The sequence below is a fragment of the Neopsephotus bourkii genome, unplaced genomic scaffold, assembly GCF_033783945.1.
Source record: "Neopsephotus bourkii isolate Nb327-2 ecotype Australia unplaced genomic scaffold, CSIRO-AGI_Nbou_v1 NB_1400, whole genome shotgun sequence".
In the NCBI taxonomy this organism is placed as follows: domain Eukaryota; kingdom Metazoa; phylum Chordata; class Aves; order Psittaciformes; family Psittacidae; genus Neopsephotus; species Neopsephotus bourkii.
Genome location: NW_026901877.1, coordinates 268,867 through 287,046, shown reverse-complemented (window position 1 = coordinate 287,046; position 18,180 = coordinate 268,867). Strand labels below are relative to the sequence as shown.

At 45.7% G+C, this 18,180-nt stretch overlaps 1 protein-coding gene across 1 annotated transcript; it reads left to right on the top strand.

The window, feature by feature from the left end:
* Positions 1–177: 177 nt before the first annotated feature.
* Positions 178–16,847, top strand: DDX42 (DEAD-box helicase 42). Its single transcript, XM_061367873.1, has 18 exons — positions 178–340; positions 1,878–2,114; positions 2,878–3,028; positions 3,545–3,606; positions 4,630–4,666; positions 6,038–6,187; positions 6,426–6,530; positions 7,061–7,180; positions 7,671–7,847; positions 8,489–8,617; positions 9,082–9,181; positions 9,518–9,565; positions 10,108–10,205; positions 11,415–11,691; positions 12,355–12,581; positions 13,187–13,297; positions 14,079–14,180; positions 14,834–16,847. The coding sequence occupies exons 2-18, from the start codon at positions 1,894–1,896 to the stop codon at positions 15,545–15,547; spliced, it is 2,829 nt and encodes a 942-aa protein (XP_061223857.1). The 5' UTR covers positions 178–340; positions 1,878–1,893; the 3' UTR covers positions 15,548–16,847.
* Positions 16,848–18,180: the final 1,333 nt, after the last annotated feature.

The window sequence follows — 18,180 nt, the reverse complement described above, 5'->3', positions numbered from 1 at the left end:
CGCGGAGCATGCGCGCTGCGCTCCCTGCGTTCACGGCCTTGTGCGGGTGCACAAGCGCGGACGGCGCCGGGAGCACCCTCAGCCCCGCAGCGGCGGCACAAGCGGTGCCTCAGCACCCCCTGCGCGGCTCCGGGGCTGCTCCGCGCCGCGGCTCCGGGCGCTCCCGGTTCCTCCGCCCGCCTCCCGCGGCTTCCCCCGCTGCCACCGCGCATATTCCGCCGGCGTGCGCGCTGACCTCAGCGCGCCACGCACGTACTACGTCGTAACGTCGCGTCTCCCCCCCTCCCCTTCTTCCCCCCGCCCCGGTAACCGGGGAAGCGGCGGCTGCGGTGCCCGAGGGGTGAGTGAGGGGCGCGGGGCCGGGCCGGGTGGTGCTGCCGCTCTTTCCCCACCGGACACCCCCTCTCCCATCCAGCTGGTGGGAGCGGGCGGGACTGCGGCCTAGTGCAGGCTCGGCCTGGCCCGCACAAAGGGCCCGCCCCCGTGCTGGGGCCCTGCGGGCGGGAAGGGCTGTGAGGGCCCGCGGGGTGAGGAGGGAGCCCCGCGGTGAGGGCGGGTTGCGGCCCTCCGGGTCCCCAGCCCCGTCCCTGCTGTGTTCGGGGACGCGGGGTCTCGGTGCGGGGGGTCCCTTCTTGGAGCAGCCGGGGCACTCTGCTGCGTGCCCGCAGAGCCAGGGGGTCTGCAGGGAGGGTTTGTGCCTTGGAGCGGCGCTCGGCAGAGCGGGTGGTGCCTCCTTGTCCCATGGGAACCCGCTCCGGGGGCCAACAGAGCAAACTTTGTCGTTTGGCAGCTATGTGACAGCGTGAAAGAATCGTTTTGTCTGTTTTCTGGGGTAGCGGCAGGACAAAAGTCGATAACAGTGAGGAAGAGTGCTTAAAATCAAATACTGGACCTTAAAAGCTTACTTGATGTGCTGCCAGCACCTCTCATCCGGTTGTTGTACGTTTTGATCTCTTACCGGCTACATCTCCAGGTGTGGAAGCTGTGAGGTGCAAGTGGGAGAGGGAGGCAGCAGCTTCCCCCAGAGCCTTCTGGTGAGCTCCGCTCTGGACTTGAGGTTCACCGAGCAAGTCGCAAGCTGGTGAATGCTCTGCACAGGGAGCAACAGCAGCGTTTCTTCTCAGGTTGTTTTGAAGTTGTTTCTCTTGCTGGTGGGTTCTGGCTGAATGTGAGAATGTGTTTAATAAGACTCACAACCTTTGGGCCGTCTAATTATAATGCACTTGAGAGCTTTGGTTGTCATAATCTCTTTGGCTGCCTTGAAGGGATGACTGACTTGACCATGCAAGTGAGATAAATTACTTGCAATGGGAAGGGTACACCTTAGTCTGTCAGTTCATCCTTCTCTTCATCCAACTTAAAACATACCTGTGGCTAAAGGTGCTCTTTCGAGGAGAGGAAGCTGGCTTTGGCAGAAGCATGCCTTGTCTCAGAGCAGAGGCTTGCTTTGGGCTCATTTTCTAAAGCTGTTGGGTTGCAGTAGTGTGGTGTTTATGAAGCCATGAAACTTGAGGATGGGACTGTAAGGACATGCAGAGTATGTACTGAGCTGCCTTTTCGTCTCCTGGTCCTCCTGGTGTTCAAAGTTCTGGCCTTGGGTTTGTTGGTTTAGGTTGCAAAACAGACAAGATAGGCAACATCTTAAATATGCTGAAGTAGTTGCTGAGGGACACAATCTGTTTTGGAGGACAATTGTAGATATGTTTATACCTACGAGAGAAGACCAAAGCCTAATGCTTTTTGGGAAAGAGATCAAACTTATCGTTCATGTTTCCACAAGTGTCTGTCGTGCCTGAAGTAATCCAAGAAAAACAGTGACAATTAGATCTAGAACTGCCTAAAGCAGAGTGTTAATTTGTCTTTTCTGGTTTTAACAGACACACTGGGGTCATCATGAATTGGAACAAAGGTGGACCTGGTACTAAGAGAGGCTTTGGGTTTGGTGGCTTTGCCATAACACCTGGGAAGAAGGAGGAGCCGAAGCTCTCCCAGCAGTCTCACAGTGCTTTTGGAACAGCCGGTTCTTCTGCTGCATTTGCAAAATCAGGACCTCCTCAGTTGCCTTCTTTCTACAAAATTGGGTCAAAGCGAGCAAACTTTGATGAAGAAAATGCGTAAGTCCCGTCATTGCTATGTTTATCCAGCTTGAGATTGTGGTATTTGAAAGTTTCCAAAGTCAGGGAACGTCTCTGGGACATTTATGAGGTTTATGGTGTTGCAGAACACTGGTAGCTTTACGACAGCAGTGTCAAGAGAAGTGGAGCTGGTTGCTTGCAGGAGCCCAATCCCTGCTCTGCAGCAGACTTTTGGCATCACCCTGGGCCAATGACTTCCCCTTTACATCATCTGTAAAATGAGAATAATAACACATTCTTGCCTCTAAATAGAATTAAACAACTGCAGCAGCTAAGAACATACCTCAGCTCAATCTTATTCACACTCTGGTATGCTCAGAATTGGAGCCAAGAGGGATAAATTTGGGTGTCTTTCGTACAGAGAAACATTCAGCTCCACAAGTCTTTACTGACCCTTCTGTTAGCTGCATAAATGTGTTAAATAAATAGGAGGGAGATCAGAAAAACCTCCTGTGTTCACCAGCCTGGGAGAGCTGCTCCAGAAGACCAGCTTCATCATATCTCATTGCCCTGCCACCACTTTTAGCCTCCAACACGAATGATTGTAAATCTCAGCATCTTTTCCTGTGTACCTACTGGCTTGTATGATCCATCTCTGTGTAGGAAACTTGACTTGAAAACCATGAGAGGCACCACAGTGCTGTAGACCATGGAATCATAGACTAGTTTGGGTCCAGACTGTCAGAGGTCACCTGCTTTAACGCACCATGTTCTGACTGGGCCATTGTTCATTTCTTTTCAGGTACTTTGAGGATGAAGAGGAAGATTCCAGCAATGTGGATTTGCCATACATTCCTGCAGAGAATTCCCCCACTCGCCAGCAGTTTCATTCCAAATCAGCAGACTCTGACAGCGATGATGATCCTCTGGAGGCATTCATGGCTGAAGTGGAGGCAAGACCTGGCTCCTGAAATGTTTATTCATTTATGTGGCCTTACTTCTCCCCAGTCAGAAGCAGCAAATGTCTCTCCTGCCTTTGGCAGCTGTGTTCAGGATGTCAATTACCTTTTGGTGCCATGTGAATTAGAGCATGTCCAAGCAATACAACAAAGAGCTTCGTGTGTCTCTGACTATGAAATTAAGGGTTTGTGCATTTTTCAGTGCCTGAATTGAAGGGGTTTGTATTTCTCAGGAGCTGTTTCTAAGCCACAGTTCTGTTATTAGCTGGATTCGAGCACAGCGTTTTCAGGAGGAATGCAGAGAATGTATTTTTTCAACAACAGTGCCATGAATTTACAAATATAGATATTTCAAAGGTATTAGTAGGAGGATTTATTTAGCATGATAGGATATCGAACAAGAGAAAGTTGAGTCCAAAAAGTGTTGTCTGTAGTTATGTAGGAACATTTTTCCCTTTCAAGTTTCATTATCTTGTCTTTTTAACATGTTGTCATTTTATGACCTGTTAGGATCAAGCTGCTCGAGACATGAAGAGACTCGAAGATAAAGACAAGGAAAAAAAGAATGCTAAGTAAGTTCTCTTTTATACTTCCCATGCCTGCCCGTGTCTTGTGTGGTGCTAAGAGAATTCCAATGCAATTTGTTGATGGTGATTGTTCTGTAGCCAGTATAATGTACACCAAGTAACCAGCATTAACCAGCGCATGATATCCCCCGTGGATAAAGTTCTGAGCAGTAAAAATTGAATACCAGGAGGGAAGAATCCATAGTGGCATCCTACAGTAAAATGTAACAACACTGAGAGTTCTCTCGCGTGAGAAGCTTTTCTAGGCCACCCAAAGTGGAGCAGCACATTGTACAGCCTTCCAGAGCAGCCTGAAATAGGTTTTTCTTCTTTCCACATCCTTGCAGTGATCAGCATGGTTTAGTTTAAATTTGCATGTCTGTGAACAAAATAACTCTGTGCTGCTGTATCTTTAGTATTGGAGATTCTTGTAAACTAGGTTTGAAGAGATTCCCTGTAAAGCAGAGGTACTGGGTAGCATGTGGCAATTGGGAATAACTTAACTTGGACTTTAAAAACAGTTTACATTTTGGAAGCTTATCTGTTTTGACCAAGGAAAATAATGATGCTATTGATTCTTGATAGAAATGTCAGATACATTGGTAGAACTTGCATTGCATGGGGTTGATCAGATTATACATGGTCCTGAAACAGAACACCGGATCCAAATGACCACCTGGGGAAGTTCTGAACTGGATTGGCACTTCCTGGCTGATATTCCTCTTCAGTTATGGGACTTCCGTAGCATCAAGAGCTTAGACCAGGATGATCTTTGATGTGGCTTCTGCTGGGAAGACGGAGTCCTAATCTTTCAGTCTCATTAATAGAAGTAAAAGAAGTCTTTGCAGGGTCGCTGTTCTGGTTGGCACCAAATATGCAAACTCCATGGGTTGGGATTATAAATGTTACTGAGTTGTTAGTGTTGTGTCTTCCACGAAGGATGGAGCTCAGCACTTAGCACATGAAAGTATGGAGCTGAGTCTGTGGAACACTTGCAGGGAAGTTTTTTTTCTCCGCTTGTTTTTCCAGGGGTATTCGAGATGACATTGAAGAGGAAGATGACCAAGTGAGTTCCTATGCAGTCTTTCTATCTTCTTCTTTGTTGTTTTGTTTTCTTTTTCCCTTCCCTCCCCAAATCTAGAACTACTAGGTACAAACACAACTGCAGTGTCATGCGCAGTATCTGGACAATTCAGCAGGAAGCTGTAGTGCTTGCTCTGCTGTCTCTACCCTTCCAGGTGTTTCACTAAAAAAAGAAGAATATTAGGAGCTGATTTCATTCTTTTTTTACTCTGTTTAAGAAGATTTTTTCCAGTCAGTTTGAACTTCAACTTCCTGTACCGGTTTTTCAGTATCTTGTCAAATTTGAGATTGGAATCCAGTAACCTTGAGCACCAGTGGGAGGCTGTTAAACTGTGGAGGCTATTTGCAGTGAAATTTCATGTCTGTTAAGGGCAAGGATTGGGTTTTTTTGCTCTTTATTCAGTTTATTTTCCAGTTCTGATTGAGGATTATAAGCATCACTGTAACAGAAGTAATAAACAAAGAGGAAAGACTTACTAAGTTGTAATTAACAGCTATTGTGTTACTCACAGTAACAGAGTGTGGAAGGGTTGTCTGGCCTCTGGCCCTTTCCTTCCAATTTGGTGAGTGCTGAAGTTCAAGCAAGGGTGACTTACACCTGGAGACAGCTGTTGTTCAGCTGTGTTGTATCTATGAGTGCTAATTGGCCATGTAAATTAAAACCCCGGATAAGTATATCCATATACCAGTAATTGATCCTTGCTTTGAAGATCTGCTCTTTAATATTTACTTGACAGTCGAGTGAGTTATGTTTTCTCCCTGAGAATGTGTTGGTGTGCCAGTGAGATTCAGTGTTTGTGAGCTGTAAGGATGGCGTGGGACAGTGGTGACAGTGACTTCTAACTTGGGCTGGTGTTGAAGGACTCTTGCCCAGTTGCTGGTGACTGTCTCAATGAAAAACACATACACTTTCTTAAAGTCTAATTAGGGGAAGTGGAGAAACTGTATTTGGCATAGGAAAAGAAGTGAATGTCATATGCTTAATAACATTGTGTTCTCTGTTTTAAAACCTGCGTGTTTGTATTATGTTCATGTGGAAAAAAGAACAGATTATTCTGTTGTTAAAGCATAACAAAACTTTGTAGAAGGGGCTGTTAAGCAGACACATAAGAGAAGTTTGGTTTTTCAAAGCATTTTGTGGTCTGACACTAGTTATTTTCTTCATTGGTGATATTGTCCTTCTGGACATAATTGTTGCTATTTATTAGAAGAATTAGTTCTAGTGAATGGGGGTTTGTTTCCTCAATGGTGGGTGTGAAAGCAAACAGCCATTTAGTGTATACCTCACTTAAACAAATGGAGTAGTATTTCTGCATCCTATTGTATGTGATTTTACTGATCTGTTTTGCTGCAGGAAGCTTATTTTCGCTACATGGCTGAAAACCCCACTGCTGGTGTGGTCCAAGAAGAGGAAGAGGATAACCTGGAGTATGATAGTGATGGGAATCCAATTGCACCGTCCAAAAAAATCATTGACCCTCTTCCACCTATTGACCACTCAGAGGTAGGAAGGAAGTTTATCCCATTCCAGAAAGCAGGAGCTCAGAAGCAGATTGAAATATGCTTCCATCCCTCTCATAGTTCAGTGTCATGCCTTAGGTTACACTAAAGTTCCTTGAAATGGCTTCAGTGTTCTTGCAGACAGTTAAGAGCTTTTGAGGGAAAGGATGCTTCCTCATCAAAACTAAATGGAAAGAGGGAGAATTTTGGGTCCTGGACTAATTGACTAATTACTCTTGCAGATTGAATATCCACCATTTGAGAAGAATTTCTATGATGAGCATGAGGAGATCACAAGTCTCACGCCGCAGCAAGTGATAGACCTACGTCATAAGCTAAATCTCCGGGTAAGCTGGTCACAAAACTATCCTCCCGGCACCTTTTAACTCCTTGTTTTGGGCTGTCTTAATAGTTTTAATGAAGATTTTCCCAGGAAACTCCAGCCTCTCGGGCAACTTCAGTGGCTTTGATGTAAGGGAACTTGATTTTCCTTATCAGTTCTTGAAAGTCTTCTCGGGATTCGTCAGAGTGGGTACTGCAGTTTGCCAGTTGCATGGTTACACTTGGACTAAAGAACTCCAGAGCTAGGAATGGAAACTGGGAATATTATGTGCCATTTGTGACACGTTGGTGTGGAGACTTTCTATGAAAGGAATTATCTGGGGAAGAACACCAATTATACAAGGAGGTAGAGAGGATGTTAGGGACTTATGTGGATTGACCCATTTTTGTAACTGAAAAGTCCTGGAATTTGCACCTACTTGAACTTACCTCTATTCAAAAAGTAAAAAGCCATTTTCAGAGGCAAGGACACCTTTGTTCCTCATATTTTGTTTCTCTTGCTGTTCATGGACAATGATGTGTTTCTGTTCCTAAGGTCTCCGGTGCTGCTCCTCCAAGGCCTGGCAGTAGTTTTGCTCATTTTGGGTTTGATGAGCAGCTTATGCATCAAATTAGGAAATCTGAGTATACCCAGCCCACTCCTATACAATGTCAGGTGAGTGTTGTTGCTTCTCTAACATCTAATGAGAACTAACACAGTGCAAAGGTCCTGTGGTCCATATAAGGATGTATGCAAATCTAGTTTCCTATATAAAGCTGTCACAAAGAATGATTTGTATTTTACTGGGGATGACCTGTACGTTTCAGGACTACAGAAAAAATAGGCTCAGAGAGTTTGGTTTTAGCAGTGTTACAGCTGGACAAGCTGTGTTTGTGTACATGTAAATGTATCCTTGGGATGTTGTACTGTGCCCAAACACTGATTTCATACAGGACCCTAACAGTAATAACATAAAAATTGCTTCCAGCCCTTAAGACAGTCTAATTCAGATATAAAGTTGGCAGTGAAACTGTAAGCATTGATGAATGTTGCTATGACTCCTCTGCAGTGTGTTTTCCTCTTGTTATTTGAGTTTTCATGTGATATGTACACAAGAATGTGCTGTGGTTGGCATAATATGGGTTTAGAATCTCCTTATTTTTAGGGTGTTCCAGTTGCACTAAGTGGTAGAGATATGATTGGGATAGCTAAGACTGGAAGTGGAAAAACAGCAGCCTTCATCTGGCCAATGCTGATTCATATCATGGATCAAAAGGAGCTTGAGCCAGGGGATGGTCCCATTGCAGTCATTGTCTGCCCGACCAGAGAGCTTTGCCAACAGGTAGGTGTGTAGTAAAGTATATATGTGCCATACAGCCTAAGTATGAAGAATACTGTGGATTCATTGCCACAAATTGTGTGTGTAAAAGGATAGAGCCTGCAGTTTAAATTACAGCTGGATCTAGAATCGCAGAATGGTTTGGGTTGGAAGGGACCTTAGGATCATCCAGTTCCAACCCCTGCCATGTGCCGGGGTGCCTCACAGTAGAGCAGGTTGCTCCAACCTGCCCTTGAACACTGGGGCAGCCACAGCTTCTCTGGGCACCCTGTGCCAGCGCCTCAGCACCCTCACAGGGAAGAGCTTCTGCCTAAGAGCTCAGCTCAGTCTGCCCTCTGGCAGGTTCAAGCCATTCCCCTTGGCCTGTCCCTGCAGGCCCTTGTCCAAAGCCCCTCTCCAGGTTTCCTGTAAGCCCCCTTTAGGTACTGGAAGAGTGTTTTGAAGTCTCCCAGTGGATGCCTAAGTACATTTCTCAAATTACTGGAAATTATTATTCAGCCCTGAGGATTTCTGAATAATTTCATTAAGTTATATTAAGTTATTAGGCTGCAAAGTGGATTTCAGGAGCTGGACTGTATTTCCAGGGTAGGTTTTCTCAGATCTGTCTAACATGAACTGTGATGTGCTTTGTTTAAAATCCTCAGATCCACTCAGAATGTAAGCGCTTTGGTAAGGCATATAATCTGCGCTCTGTAGCTGTGTATGGAGGAGGAAGCATGTGGGAGCAAGCCAAAGCCCTCCAGGAGGGGGCAGAGATAGTTGTCTGCACACCAGTAAGTACCTGGATACACACAGGACCATTTTTGTTGCTTAACTGAGGCTGAGGCAGACTTTTTAATACAATTGGCGATGCAGCATTCGTTCTCTGATCACTGAAATTTAGGTTCTTCACAGGTTATCAGATGTTGAGAGCAAGATCTGCTTGAATCGGTGTCAGTTGTGCATGGTACCAGCTTCTGCTTGCTGAGCCTTAGATTCATGAAGAAAATACCCAGGATGTAATGAAATTGAGTGCCGCCTTCCTGAATCAGTTTAAAGCCTATGAAGGACTAAAACACTGAATCAGAGCAGGTGTTCATGCTGAACCAGGGGTTTGAATGAGCACAGTTGTCATCTGGGTTTGCTTATTGCAGAAACTAGTAGTGAACTTGAACAAAACTGAGCAACTAATGGTTGAAGGAAAGGAAAGAGTTTCTTAAATATGCTTTAAAAACTTGTTTGTTTTGTTTTTTTATAGGGTCGTTTGATTGATCATGTGAAAAAGAAAGCTACAAACCTTCAAAGAGTCACTTACCTTGTGTTTGATGAAGCTGACAGAATGTTTGATATGGGGTTTGGTATGTAACGAACAAAGGTCCCTGTTTTGGAAAGCAGCAGTGTCCAGTTCCCAGCTCTGTAGGACAGTTTGTAACTCCTGTAGCTCCATATGTCTGTAAATACATTAAGCAAATGCTTTATAGATAAGGCTCATATTTAAAGGTCTAATATCTGTTGCTATTAAGAGATCAGCAAAGTCCTATTGATACTGAAGTTCAAAACCCTTGATTTTTATCTTAGAGTTGCTTGAATAACTTTTGGGCACTTCAAATTGCATGAACGAAGTTTCATTTTGAGTATTCTACTCATTAATGAGCACAAAATGTTGACCAGAGGGTTTTTCCTCTCCTTTCCAGAATATCAGGTCAGATCCATCGCAAACCACGTCCGTCCTGACAGGCAGAGTAAGTAGAAACGTGTCTCAAAGTAAACTCCTGAGAGTCAAAGGAGGCTGGTGCCTGCCAGTTAGGACTGGAACAGAGCTGGGGTTTCCTGTGCTAGACACAGCCACACAATGAGACTGCCTCAAAAGTCCACTGGTGTTATTCTGTGTGTGGGCTGTTGGGAGGGAGCACTTGTGAAGTGTGGGCACTGAATCACACGGTTCATCAGTCTGTAATACCTCCACACACTTTACTCAGAGAAAAGATGATCAGCTAAGTGAATGTTCATATGCTTTGAGAGTCTGTGTTCTAAGCTGTTGTGAAAGCAAGTTCACAGCAGTGCCACATATTACTAACGTTTTTCTTCTGGTGCCATGAAATGTGTTTGCACTTTGAGGGATTCTAATAGTGGATAATTTTCATTAGAACTGGTAAAACAGACTGACAGCTTCAGATCCCTGATACCTGGTACAGTCCTGCAGGTCCTCACTGACAGGATCTGTGCCCACAGTTCTCAAAGGAAGCTGTTTTCTTGAGGAGTTCAAATACTGTTTCTCTTTCAGCCCTCTTGTTCAGTGCCACTTTCCGTAAGAAGATTGAGAAATTGGCCCGGGATATTCTGATCGACCCCATCCGAGTTGTGCAGGGGGACATTGGAGAGGTAATTCCATGATACTTCTGAATCAAGCAGAGAAATGAAGCCTCCTGCTCCTCTTGTCTGAAATTGAAGTTAAACTGCAGTAGTCATTCTTTAAGACTAGCTACTTTATGCTTAACAAATAGTAGTAAAGGTTGGTGTTTGGTATTGACCTTTCTGACCCTTGTAGTGATGGGAGGTTTCATCAAGGAGTGAAACAACATTAGTGCAGGGATTGATTTTATTAGCCTGGATCAATGGGTATATCCTTTTCTTTTGTCTCAAAGGTATAAATCAAGCAATTGCAGCTTTTGCAGTGAAGGCTTTGGATCTCAGACTCTAATGTCTTTCAGTTGGTTCATGTGAGAATGTTGATTCTAGGCTTGCTTAACAGTAGCAGCTGATCTATTAGCAGGAGAGGGATTTGGTAGTAAGTTGATAAAGTAGCAGATGTATACTTGCTGTGAAGAAACTTTGCTTCTGATACATGAAAACTATTGAGAAATTTCACAAGGTGACCTTCAGAACACTTCTCTTTTAACCATCTCTCTGAATTGTACTTTTTCTCAATCAGGAATGTTGAGCTGTCCCTTCATTACCAACAAATTAATGGCTACTTGAAGGCCCTTCCTTCTGGGAAACTGTTTTTCCTATGTTTTGCTTAAGAAAAGCAGCAGCTTTCCCAGCTCAATCAGAGGGTTTCTATTCCCTGATCTAAATTATTACTCTGAGAGCATCATACTTGAAATAATTCATATTTAAATGTGTAAAGATGAAATCTTTTAGAGAAACTTGTGTTACTTGCAGTACAGTGTATAGGGGGTCTCTTCCTGATCCCAGGGCAAGTCACAGCTTGCAGGAGTACTTTCTCTGATGGCCACAAGTGACTCTTACTGATGAGCATCTTTTGCATCTCAGACCTGCTCTTACTTCGTCTATTTCAGGTGTTAACAGCATCTTGTCCCAAGAGCATCTGAATTACAAGTACCACCTTTAGATCAGTAGGGTGCTAAACTGCATCATGTCAAAGACTGCACTTTTCGTCTCTCAGGCTTAACCTCTGCCTTATCTGAGCTATGAAAAAGAAGTGGTCAGCAGCTAGACAAGAGCTGACATCTCTTCTGAAGGATTTTGTTCCCCTGTTTCTCCACTGTTTATTCTCACATGTAGTTGAAATTCCTCATGTCATTTTGCATTGTCCTGCATTACATCTTGTCTGATTTCCTCCCTTAGGCCAATGAAGATGTTACTCAAATTGTGGAGATTTTCCCCTCTGGCCCTAGCAAGTGGAACTGGCTGACTCGACGCCTCGTGGAGTTCACATCTTCTGGCAGTGTTCTCCTGTTTGTCACCAAGAAGGCAAATGCAGAAGAGTTGGCCAATAACCTCAAGCAGGAGGATCATAATCTGGGGCTGCTTCATGGTGACATGGACCAGAGTGAGAGGAATAAAGTCATTTCAGAATTTAAGAAGAAAGGGATCCCGATACTGGTAGCTACTGATGTGGCAGGTAGGTGATGTTCTACGAAACAGTAGCTCCTACAAATTGTGGATATGGGCAGCAAGGCCAACACATGTCAGTGGAAAGCAACAAGGTTGGCTTCTGCACATGCTCAGCACTGTGTTTCTGATGTTTTTCAGGTGTACACAGTGTTAGCAGGGGGGATTATTTTTAAAGTCTTCTGATGATGTTTCTATTACAATCTGACAGTTTGGACTATACAGAAAGAAAAAAAAGCTGTTTCTTAAGGAAGTAGTTGCTTTTTGTTAATCAGCTGACACACTATGCATGCTTGAATGAAGAGGAGATGAACACATTTGAAGCCTTCTCTAGAAGAGCTTTTGCACCCAGATGTTTAGATGACCAAAGACTGAATTTCAGTGTTCTTTAATAAATCCCTCTCTCTTCAGTGGAAAAACAGTCATATAAAGAGGTCTTTTCCATCCCTAACCCTGTGGACCAGGGGAATCAGTGTAACTTTTACTACTGTTAGAGGAGATATTGCTACACTTGTGAGTTTTAGCTTGTGAAGAGCATCTTATGTGGGGTTTGTTCCTGTGCAAACTCCTTTCGTATGCTGGAGCAGAATGAAGCAATATGCTGGTATGAATGGGATTGCTTTGAGTTAATTTGGGATCATCACACCTCCCGCTATGTTGCTTTTTATTACAGCTCGTGGGTTAGATATTCCTTCCATTAAGACTGTCATCAACTACGATGTGGCTCGAGACATAGATACTCACACCCATCGGATCGGTCGTACCGGCAGAGCGGGCGAGAAGGGAGTTGCCTACACTCTGCTGACTCCCAAAGACAGTAACTTCGCTGGTGATCTTGTCAGGAACCTGGAAGGGGCTAATCAGCATGTTTCCAAAGAACTGTTGGATTTAGCAATGCAGGTATGAACAAGGAAAGCTTCTTGAGTAGAGCAAGGTTCCCTTTGTGATTAGCACAAAATCGGGAGCTCAGGGATTTGTTTCTGGCTCCATCATGTGTTAGCAGTGACCTTTTGGTGGTCTACCCTATTTTTGAGTAGGCTTTCTAGTGTTTTTAATGGCATTTGAAAGACTCCATGAAGACATGAAGGTTTTGGAATGCAGTATGTAATCTGTTCTGGGGTCCGGCACTGCCTGTGAAATTAGGAGCTGTGATCTGGCTGATGCCAGCAGAGCACTCCAGCCCCAGTATCTCATTACAGTTGGATTTTCAATATGGATTTATGGCAGGCACCTGGGCAATGCAGCTTAGTTGAAAGCTAAACTAGAACATAATTACAGAGACGTTCACTCTGTGAAATGGCTGTTGCTTGATCATTGTGTACCTGCTTGGCAGGGCTGCCTGGTAGGCTCACTATATATAGGTGTGACAGCTGAAGCAATTGTGCTTGTGCCACTGTCAGCTCTCGGAGTTCTTATCTTCTGCTGCCTTGTGGAGCTGCAAGAGAGCAAAGGCATTTATGAAGCTTCTTATTCCTTGTGTTGAGATTTGTCCTTCTCTTGTACAGAATCCATGGTTCCGAAAATCACGTTTCAAAGGAGGAAAAGGCAAGAAGCTGAATATTGGTGGTGGTGGCTTAGGATACCGTGAACGTCCTGGTCTGGGATCAGAAAACTCTGTAAGTAGAGATGCTGAAGAAGTTGGTTGCAGATTCTTGGAACTTTTACACCTAGTATTGGCTAGTCTTTAATGTAAAAAATCTTAGTTCTGGAGTACAGCCTCTGCTTTCAGAGGTTTTTGTAGCTCAGAGTCTTCCAGAGTTGGTATCAGAAACATCCCAAGTGAAACTGTCCCTGTGGTGTTACCCTCTTTTCAAGAACTGCCTTCTTTAGGGCCAGAGCAATCCAGAAGGTTTGGAGATCCTTCCCAAAATAGACTGCCAGTGCAAAATAAATGCTAATAAACTACTTCAAAAACCATTTCCAGGCAGATTCTTGTCAGCAAAAGGTCCTGCAGCATTGGGAACCTGTGCTATTGTATGTCTGTGGTAGGAAACCAGCTTATTACCAGTATGAGTGGGGACAGAGTTTAACTGTAGACATGTTGAAAACACATCATGTCCTGCATCTCTCCGCAAGTCACAGCTTCTATGACTTCTTTTCCACCTTGTCTTGGCTATGAGCTCTGTGAAAATCTTCATTTGGTTGCGTTTTGCTTTTGCTTATACTGCAAGGAGCTGGGAAGTGAGGTTATATTGTTGTGTGGAGACCTCAGAGTGGTCTGTCATTGTCCTTCAGGTCATGGGGCAAAGAGCTGAGCTGCTCAGTGCTCCCCAGAGGTTTCTCTTCCTTAGTAGACATACTTCCTGAGTGCAGAGCCACCGTAGGTTCAGAGGATGGTTGACCTGGAAGTGTGTGTTTTGGATAAATCTTCCAGTTGCCCTTTGTCTTTTTGCATAGGACCGTGGAAACAACAACAGCGTGATGAGTAACTACGAGGCGTACAAGCCATCCACTGGAGCAATGGGAGACAGGCTTACAGCAATGAAAGCAGCTTTTCAGGTTGGTTCCAGCACTTTTACTCCAAGTTCAAACTGAAGGGGATAGGGCATATCATGGAGAAACTTTACTGATGATTCAAGACAACGTTGTTTCTCCCCTGTAAATGCAGAAACCCTGTTGGTTTCAGGGCAGTTGAGTTTGGCAGTTGTAGCTGCGTTCTCGTCTCCTCTGCCTGGAGCACGTGCTCAGCATTGACGTCCAAAGTGGCAGAATGAGTCTGCAGGTTGGGCTGAACACATCTGCATAAAGTTAATTTGTGAAACTTTGTTTTCAGCAGCCTCTTCGCTGTCTGTCCCTTCTAGATCCTGCTCCTAGGCTTGAGCCTGTTTAGGTTGCTTAGGAGCAATAGTGTAATTGCAATCGAAAGGAACGGGGAACGGAGAAACTCTTTCTCTTCAGTGTAAAAATGAACCCCGCAACATAGGAGTCCCCTTGTTTCTGTGGTTTGGTAGCAGATGCCTGTTACTAATTCTGTGCTTTTAAGCACAGCAGGAGTGTAATCGCTCCAAGACTGACTTTTTATAGGAACTTTTTCCTAGGGGTTCCCCAGAATTCAAGATGGGCTTGTGTGTGCATGAGGACTGTGTGCTTTGTGCTGCAGGACCAAGGCAAACGTGTTCTCTTGTTTCTTTCTCCCTGTCTCTTTCTGTCAGTCCCAGTACAAGAGCCACTTTGTTGCTGCAAGCTTAAACAATCAAAAGACTGGTAGCTCTGCTGCTGGGGCAAGTGGCTGGACCAGCGCCGGGAGCTTGAACTCGGTACCAACAAGCTCAGCCCAGCAAAACACTGCAGCCCCCGAGAGCCCACTTGCAGCCACCGCAGCAGCAAAGGGTGTGCCAGGCTTCACCAGCACGGGGAGTTTGAGTAGCGTTCCCACCTTCCCAAGTGTCGGAGGACAGGGCTTCAACAACACAAGTGCCAGCACCAACAGTCGAGAGGGCGGCGGCGGCGGCACCGGTGTTGCCACCCCTGGTGGTGGTGGTGGTGGTGGTGGTGGTGGCATGGTCAGGGAACGGTACAACGACAGCCGGCCCGGTCGGCACAACGAGGCCCCGCGCCGCGGAGACGGGGGCGGTCGCTACAACGACGTGCAGCGCCACGGGGAAGGAGGTGGTCGCCACAGTGACGTTTACCGCCACGGAGAGAGCCGCCACGGCGACACCCATCGCCACGGGGAGAGCCGGCACTTCGCTGATGTGGGTGCTGGGAACCACAATAACGGTGACAGCAGGAACAGCAGCGAGGGGAGGAACAACGAGAGCAGGAATGGTGACAACAGGAAGGAGGCCGCCAACCGAGACAACAAAACAGATGGGTTTGCTGTCCCAGAGCCCCCAAAGCGGAAGAAGAGCCGGTGGGACAGTTAAAAGCTGGTGTTGCCCCAGCCTGGGGTCTCTGCAGGTGGTGTTGCCTTTTGCCAGAGGATTTTGGGGGGGGTTTGGTAAGTGGTGGTTGAGCTGCTGGGGGAGGAGAAGGAAACCATACAAACTACACTCCCCGTGCAAGCCCGGGCCGGTACATCTGCAAACAGCTTCTCTCTAATGATGTGTACACACAATGCTTTAGTCCAAGAGAAATCATTTTGATAAAGCTCCCTGGGTTCTGCTTTTAAACATTCAGTGCTCAAGAGACTCTGCTGGAGTTAAACAGATCTTGCCAAGAAAGAAGCTGTTTCATGGCCTTGGAACATTAAGAAACTGTTGTCCCTACAAGTATAAAGTAGTCTTTTTCTTAACCAGCATTCACACTTAAAAAGTAACAGCTAGAGATGCTCAGGACCCACCTGGTAAACAGTGCTCTCTCAGCAGTGTGTTCAGTATGGTAAGGTCTTCCCCAGACTCTTGTTTCCACGTATTATCCCTACATAATTTGGCCTCCAATTTGGCCTCCAGGTTGCCCCTTCCATCCCATCACGTAAGGATTTGCATTGCTGAAGGTGGGATGAAGCTGGTTTTCCTTGGTTTTTGTTTTTTTAAGAAGCTGTTCAAAGGCTCCTTCTCCAGCCCAGCAAACCCCAAATTCACCTCTAGTGCAGGCTGGACTCCCTTGGCTTGGCTGTGGTCAGTACATCAATCCCAACCCCATTGCCCAGGTCTTTCATTCTTCTAAAGAACCTCTTCTCTCCTGCTACCCTTCATGTTGATGGAAGCCTGCATAGCAAACTTGGCTCTCTGCTGTGCCTGTGCACCCTCTGTTATGAGAGGGTTGAGTGCTTTCTTCAAATTAAAGACAAAAAAGGGAATCCAATACAGCCACACTACTCCAAGGCTGGTGCCCCCCATGCAGTACAGCTCAGTGAAGAGGCTTCCCTCAGTAATTCAGGGACCTACTGCTCTCAGAAGCCTTCAGGGAGAACCTGAAAAGCGATTGATGAAGTGGAACAGCTCGGCTCTCGCCCCATATTGGACACATGTAGTTAAAACTGTAAAATCCTGCTTGACAGTTTTTAACTCCTTGTGTGTATTATCCCTTTTTTAACTCTTTGTTGGCACCATAAAGGTAAGGCAGGAAATCTTTTGTTGAAACACGGCAGTGCCCACCCCTGTCTTGTTTCTACTGAAAGAAGGGTCGGAATCTGTCAGGTTTTGGTGACATTGTGATGTTTTCTTTATCAGCTGTGCATTTACTTTCTGCTTGCTCTAGTAAATGTTTTATTACTGGTTCAAAGCTATTGAGCACCTGCTTTTTATTCTCCTCTGGCTGTAATGATGTTTGAGTGGTGTCTGGTGTCTGCATCTCCACCCACCCTGTCCCTTTCTTTCACCAGAACTGATGGATTGTCATTGATAGAAGAATTCCTGTGGGGTTTTTTTGCAGTATCTTTGACCCCAAACTTTTGCCAACCCTATTTTAACTTCAAAGCCTGCTGGGGAAGAGATTTTTCCCCTTCATTTTGCAAGTGGGAAGGACATGGTGTTCAGCCCAGCCTTCCTTGAGGCCATTAGAGAACTTGGCAGCAGTTTTGTGATGTGACCTGCATGTGTACTGCTTCGTTTGGGCCCCCTCACTGATTCTAATCTGTTGGGGTTGTTTGAAACAGCTTCCACTTGAATTCTCTCATTATGGTCTGGGCAGAAACCTCATTGCACTTGTTTGAGCTCTGCATATTCAGTATTAAGACAAGTGTGTTCCAGGGCAGATGTGGCAGGGGTTTAGAAGCTGTTGCATCCATGCAACCCCAGACTGGTTTGGGTTGGAAGGGACCTTCCAACAAAAGAACTCTGCCTTAAAGCTCATCTCAGTCTCCCCTCTGCAGGTTCAAGCCATTCCCCTTGCCCTGTCCCTACAGGCCCTTGTCCAAAGCCCTTCTCCACGTTTCTGGGCCATTCCCCTTCCTTTCTCACACTTGAGGTTTATCACTGCACAATTAAAGATCTGAGTTTTAAAACAAGACAGGAATAGCTCCATAGTTTAAAGCTTCCATCTGCTCCTGCCTTCCTGAATGGAAGGAACAGGCCCTGGACATGGCATATCCTTGGGTTTCTCCCTTTCTTTTTAACACATCCCTCTGCTCTTCAATAGGATTATTGAAATTCCTCACCCCTTTCTCAGCTCCCGGAGGCCTCCTGAGACTTGGGTGAGTAAATACTGATCACTGACCACGAGCTATAAATGTCAGTTCACAGGTCCCTGCCAGATACATCAGAGGCCTGATTCTGTCTCCACGGAACAAGGTAGCAGTGTGAGCAGCGTGCCTGGAAGGAGAACCTCTCCTGCAGTGCGGGTTGTGCTGCTTGCTTCTAAAGAGCCAAGAGATGAGCAGATAACTGCAGGAAGCTCAGGTCGGGTTTCTGCTTCTGTGGCTGTGCATCAGCCACCCCCTTTTGTCCCCTGGAGCAGTGCAGACGCTGCCACCAGCCAGCCCTGCCTCTGCCATGTTGTAGGTGGTGTGGATGTGCCTGGCTGGGCCCTGGAGCCCTTCCCTTCCTGGCTGTGTGCGTCCCTCCAGAGTTTGCCAATCCTTGTGACTCCCTTTGCCTCATAGCTTTCCACTGGAAGA

Coding starts and splice junctions, on each gene's coding strand:
- DDX42 (XM_061367873.1), top strand. CDS start 1,894: ATGAATTGGAACAAAGGTGGACCTGGTACTAAGAGAGGCTTTGGGTTT. Junction 6,531..7,060: donor GTCATAAGCTAAATCTCCGG/GTAAGCTGGTCA, acceptor TCTGTTCCTAAG/GTCTCCGGTGCTGCTCCTCC. Junction 10,206..11,414: donor TGCAGGGGGACATTGGAGAG/GTAATTCCATGA, acceptor TTCCTCCCTTAG/GCCAATGAAGATGTTACTCA.